Raw genomic sequence first — 6,000 nt, forward strand, 5'->3', positions numbered from 1 at the left:
TAACCAGTGGACTCATACCCCCAAAACAAGAATCAACATTTTAAAAGGGGGGTGAGAAATCCCGACTCAAGAACTCCCCAGGGTGGGAGACATTTCAAGAAACCCCGCTTTCCAGTCACAGTGTGGCCCCTAAGGACTTGGACAAACTGGCTAGAAACATCCCTACTTTCACGCCAGACCCTGCAGGAGGCTATGACATACATGCCTACCTGCAAAACATCGACTTTCATTTACAGACCGTAGCTAACGTCACTACACGAGACCAACTCTACCTCCTCTGGACCACCTCCAGCCGCAAGGTGCGGGGCGGGGCGTCCTGGATCAGCAACCAGACAAGATCAAAAAGGCTTACCAGAAGCTTCGAGACAGCCGAAAAGCCTATGCCAAGCAAAGGGGGGAGGCAAATAATCGACATCACCCCAGTCGACACGGCCCTCCAAGCATTGTCCAGGCTGCCAATCCCGACCACCACGATTCACCTGCCTTTGACCATCATAATCTACTGACCAGCCGACCTTCATAACTGTTGGATGACGAAGTTCTCCTTTATCAGAAACTTCGGCACCAAAAAGGGGGGGTTATTTGCTCCTTAATTTCCTGACAAGGGTGTATTTTATTCATGTGTCAGAAAACAATATTGTATTTTAAAATCCGTTATACTCTATCATCATATCTTACTGATCATGGCATGTTAATGTATACCTGTTCTAATGCCGTATGCCCCTTTAAGGTCTGATGTCAGAATGTATACGAAGCTATCGTTTTCTTTTTACTTCCCTAATGAAAGTGCATCTTGTTCATGTTTCATTTTTGTTTCTTTGCCTTTATAAGAACACAATATCGTATTAACATCAGTTACCCTTCGATTACTGATCTGTGTATGTAATGTACCGCTGCCTTCATACCGTCATTACCCTTCATGTTTAGTATCCAAATGACCACAAAATTACCGGTTACTCATTTTTCAAGCACTGGTGTATTTTATTTGAGCACGAAAGGCGCCATACCGTCTTAATACACCCTGGATTAAACTTTAAAGTCATCTAAAAGTTTGATAGCTAAACCACGCCCACAGACACCTGAAACAAAGGAAGTTTTTCCCTCCAAAACCTTGACCGAAGTATTGGTCATCTCCCCAAAAATGGGTGGAGTTCACGACCTTTAAATTGTCACAAACACCACTAATCCGTGGTCAGACTTTCAGAACAGCTTCAAGACGACTCCATCTTCCTTCAAAGAAGTTCCAGCAAGCTTCACTTCCAAGAACGACAACTGCTCTGATCTTCAGGAGAACTTGGAAGAACGTCTGACCCCACCCTAACTGACTTTCCAGAGATTTCTCTGTTGCATCCGGACTCTTGTGCAGTAAGCCAATGCAAGTAACCGTTTCCTTTACCAACCAATTTAGATGCGTAATTTTAAGTAGAAATCTTTCATTGAATCTTAAGGTGAATTTAAGTTTCTGTGATGATTTCCCAGTTAGGGTGTGATTTAATTTTGAAGTCTGAGCTTGCCATTCCTTTCCTTCCTTTCGACTCGTCAACATCTGCAGCATGGCAATATTGTAATGTTCTACATAACTTGTAGATCTAAAGGTGCCCTCAAATGTCTTGTATATGAGGAAAACCCCCACAACTAAGCCATTATATAATTAGGCTTCTTAAATAAAGGTTTAGTTGTGCTTTCTGTTTTATCTCTATAACAGTGTTATTGTGGACAAGTATTGTGGGCTGTTGTTGCCCAGCAGGGGACTCACAATACTCTACCTTTCTCTCTAAGACTTGCAGCAGTTTAAGAAAATTGTTTATACTGAAAAATGTCCTGCAAGTCTATTTTAAACCAGTGTAATGCTAGAAAGGGTTAAAACTGTTTTCAGTAAAGTGTTGTTCATAAAAGCCTTCGGTATGAACTGGAATTTCGTTGTCTCAACTATATAGCTTGTTACTTTTGTTTACTTACTATTTGAGTGAAGTAGTGGTAGTGTTAGAACTCTTAAGGTCTGTAAAATATTATAATTGAGTAGAATTAAAATAGAATATGAAGAAATTTAACAAATCATTTATTTATTTATTTATTTATTTATTTAATCGTTTGTTTGTTTGTTTGTTTATTTATTTATTTATCTATCTATCTATCTATTTATTTATTTATTTATTTATTTATTTATTTATTTATTTAATATATATATATTTTTTAATTATAAAAAATATATAGTTTTATATTTTACATGTTTATTATAATAATAATAATAATAATAATAATAATAATAATAATAATAATAATAATAATAATAATAATAATAATAATACATTTTATTTAAAGGCGCCTTTCTAACACTCAAGGTCACCGTACAAAAGAAGAAGAAAAACAACAAAAAATATAGTTATACAATACTTACATAGAAAAAAAAAAAAAAAAAATTGGACCAACATTACAAATCATGATCTAGAATATGCTAAACTAAACAGATGAGTTTTAAGCTGAGATTTAAATGATGAAAGAGAATCAATATTACGGAGCTCAGATGGAAGTGAGTTCCAGAGCTGAGGTGCATAGTAACTGAAAGCTCTGTTCCCCATCGTTACAAGACGGACAGAGGGAACAATGAAATGAGTGGAAGAAGAAGACCTAAGAGTGCGAGATTATTTGATTAATTATATTAATATTTAAATATTTTATTTGTAATATATTAAAAACCTGATGGTGAGACTTGATAACTAGTAAGGCGTATTATTTTGTTCCAGGAAGTTTTGTATTTGTTGTGTATGCAGGTCATCTGAACTGAGGAAAGGAGTCACAACACCAACCAGTAGCTGGAGGATCAGTGAGTACGCTGTGGTTGGCCGATTGTTGAAGTCAAGGTAAAAGTAATGAATATTTTTTCTTAACAAAACGTAGAGAATAGCTGTATGTTTTTCATTTGAGCAATGAATAAAAATGGTACATTATATAGTGGACATCTATTGGTTGTAACAATAAATCTTCAATAATATCTTGAATATAATCAATAAATCAATAAAAACATTTTCATGGTGAACGCACACTTGTGTATAACTCAGCATTAGGCATGTGTGCATACATAAGCTGTTCATATGACTTAGGTCTTCTTTTAACAGCTGAAAACATATAGAGTCTGATAAAGACTCCCTGTTAAAAAAAGATTTTTAAAAAAAGATAAATATTCCCATAATTAAGAAGCATATCAGCATATCAAGCATAACTATGACTTTAGAAGCATATCATTAAACTATTCACTGAAACATAGAATTAAAAGTCAATCAGGGAATTTTCTTCAATATCTTGGTATTTATCTGTGGGGCTTTTAAACATAGTGCTAATACTTTTTTTTAAGTAGCACATTTTTAGGCAGATAATATATGATTATTTTAATCAACAAAATTTGCTCTAAGTATGTGGTGAATTTATAAGATGTAAGACATTATTTTACTGTTTTCTTTTTAATTTAGTGACTTGTTTTAAAAATGTTTTCTTAATTTTTTTATTCATTTTAAAAATGATTGCCCTTATTATTCTGCTTTATATGCAAAAAAGAAAATATTATGCATTTAAATTATTACATGTATAAAATGGTATTATAAAAGGTGACCAATGTTTCATTTTTATACTGAAACCTTGAGTATCAGTCAATGCCGAGACCCATATAATGCTGTTTTCTTTTAGAAGTACTAAGCTTTATTTTTTATTTTTACCGCAGTTAAACTTACAGTAAACATTTACAGATTCAAAAATACAATTCCAAACTTTGCACTTGTTACATATTTATCCAATTTATGAGATTTCACACACACACACACACACACACACACACACACACACACACACACACACACACACACACACACACACACACACACACACACACACACACACACACACACACACACACACATATATGGTTTTTATTATTACACTACACTAGGTGACTGGAAAAATTAGGTGTGATCATTTTCTAGTAGTATAAAATAAACAGACCAGAACAAAAAATTACTCAAATGATCAGAACTATGATTATGTCACTGTTTCCACTGTTTACTCTCACAACCACCATATGAAACTGAGCTATATTAAAGAAGGCTTTGGCTCTGCCCACTAAACACAATCATGTCTTACAGAACATCACTGAAAAGCTTGTTTGTGTATCTATAAGCAATGAATTTCTCTTAATGTTGATAATTCTTAGCTTTGTTTTATTGTTTATATATATATATACCATGACACCAAAAAATGATAACAGTGTGTGTGGTATTTTATACATTAAACAGATGCAGTTTGTGTACAGAGTGTCATCCAAGGACCAGTGTTTTGTAAAATGCTGCAAATTTACATTTAATTAGAGGCAAATATACAAAAAATATAAATTCATAAAAAAAATGTAAAAAATAAAATGTTCTAAATTAATCTATTAATTTAGTTTCATCTATTCATTGTTTACATCATGTTTTTCCTTTATATCTTTAAAAATGTATATAACTAAAAAAGAATCCTTGTTTTGTTGAAATTCAGGACAACTGCACCAGAACCTAATGTTTCCTAAAGGTACAATAAAATTTATTTTTTAATATTATTTACTATTTTCATATTATATTTCATTTTACTGTATTCATTTCAAAGCATCTCTATTTAATAACATTTTCAAGAGGGATGTTGAAATGTCAAACATTAGGGTTAGCAATAAATTCAGATGTGAATAAATCCTGTTTGGCCTAAATGTTTAGTAAATATCACACTTATCATTTTCCTCAGAAAGATAAATTTTGAAGTTTTATTACAGCAGTGACGTCTTTAGTGTGGCTCCTCTACTCTACTGACACACTGTAGAAAATTTGATCAGAGGATAATTATTCAAGTAATTATTCAAGTTGAGTGTTGACCGAGTATTAAGTATCGATACATATTGAACATTTAAAAAGCTCACATAATTAGGACACATTACATTTACATTTACATTTACAGCATGTGACAGACGCCCTTATCCAGATTGACGTACAAGTGCTTAAATCTCTAACATTGAATACATTAATGCTGGTTCACTAGGTTACATACTTAAGATACCATGAGTTTAAAACATTTGTTCAAAGTTACAATGGAAAATTTATTTTTTTTAAATAAATGCAAAAAAAGCCATACGCTATTTTTCAAATAGGCATTTGAAAATTGCCTATTGCACATCTGAGCAGTGACTCAGCTGTCCGGACCCCTAGGGGAAGTTCATCCCACCACCTCGGTGCCAGGACAGAAAAGAGTCTTGTAGTATACTTGCCTCTTACTCTGAGAGATGGTGGAACCAGTCGAGCAGTGCTGGTAGATCGGAGGTTGCGGTGTGCAGTGTGAGGAATGATGAGGGGTTTGAGGTAAGAGGGAGCTGGTCTGTTTTTGGCTTTGTAGGCCAGCATCAGTGTCTTGAATCTGATGCTGCAGCTACCGGAAGCCAGCGGAGGGATCGCAGCAGCGGGGTGGTATGGAGAACTTTGGCAGGTTGAACACAAGTCGTGCAGCTGCATTTTGGATCATTTGTAGAGGACGAATTGAGGTCATAGGTAGACCTGCCAGCAGTGTGTTGCAGTAATTTAGTCTTGGAATGACAAGAGACTGAACAAGTACCTGAGCAGCTCGTGTGGACAAAAATGGCCGAATCCTTCTAATGTTGTAGAGAAGAAACCAACATGAGCGAGTCACATTAGCAACATGAGAGGAAAAGGACAGATTGTCCATGGTTACCCCAAGGTTGTGAGCTGTGACTGAAGGGGAGATCAGATCTTTGTGCAAGGATATAATGAGATCATGACATGGGGATGAATCACCTGGGATGAACAGCAGTTCAGTTTTGCTAGGATTGAGCTTTATCTGATGAGCAGTCATCCATGATGATATTTCTGCCAGACATGCTGAGATCCGGTCAGAAGCTGTGGTATCTGAGGGTGGGAAAGAGAAGATAAGTTGTGTATCATCAGCATAGCAGTGGTAAGAGAACCCATGTGA

The 6,000-nt window shown here is 35.0% G+C and overlaps 1 protein-coding gene across 2 annotated transcripts in view; it reads left to right on the forward strand.

Moving 5' to 3' along the window:
- The first annotated feature begins 2,780 nt into the window (after positions 1-2,780).
- The window catches only part of LOC113647004 (adhesion G protein-coupled receptor F5-like), a 26,178-nt gene continuing 22,958 nt past the window's right edge, over positions 2,781-6,000 (forward strand). Inside the window, exons 1-2 of one of the 2 annotated variants that reach the window (XM_047801339.1) lie at positions 2,781-2,861; positions 4,525-4,557. In XM_047801339.1, the coding sequence (XP_047657295.1) occupies positions 4,545-4,557 (13 nt within the window). In that variant the 5' untranslated portion in view covers positions 2,781-2,861; positions 4,525-4,544. The remainder of the gene's footprint in view (positions 2,862-4,524; positions 4,558-6,000) is intronic. The other variant, XM_027153515.2, reaches the window with a different exon arrangement.

This window comes from Tachysurus fulvidraco, chromosome 16 (genome assembly GCF_022655615.1).
Source record: "Tachysurus fulvidraco isolate hzauxx_2018 chromosome 16, HZAU_PFXX_2.0, whole genome shotgun sequence".
NCBI lineage: Eukaryota > Metazoa > Chordata > Actinopteri > Siluriformes > Bagridae > Tachysurus > Tachysurus fulvidraco.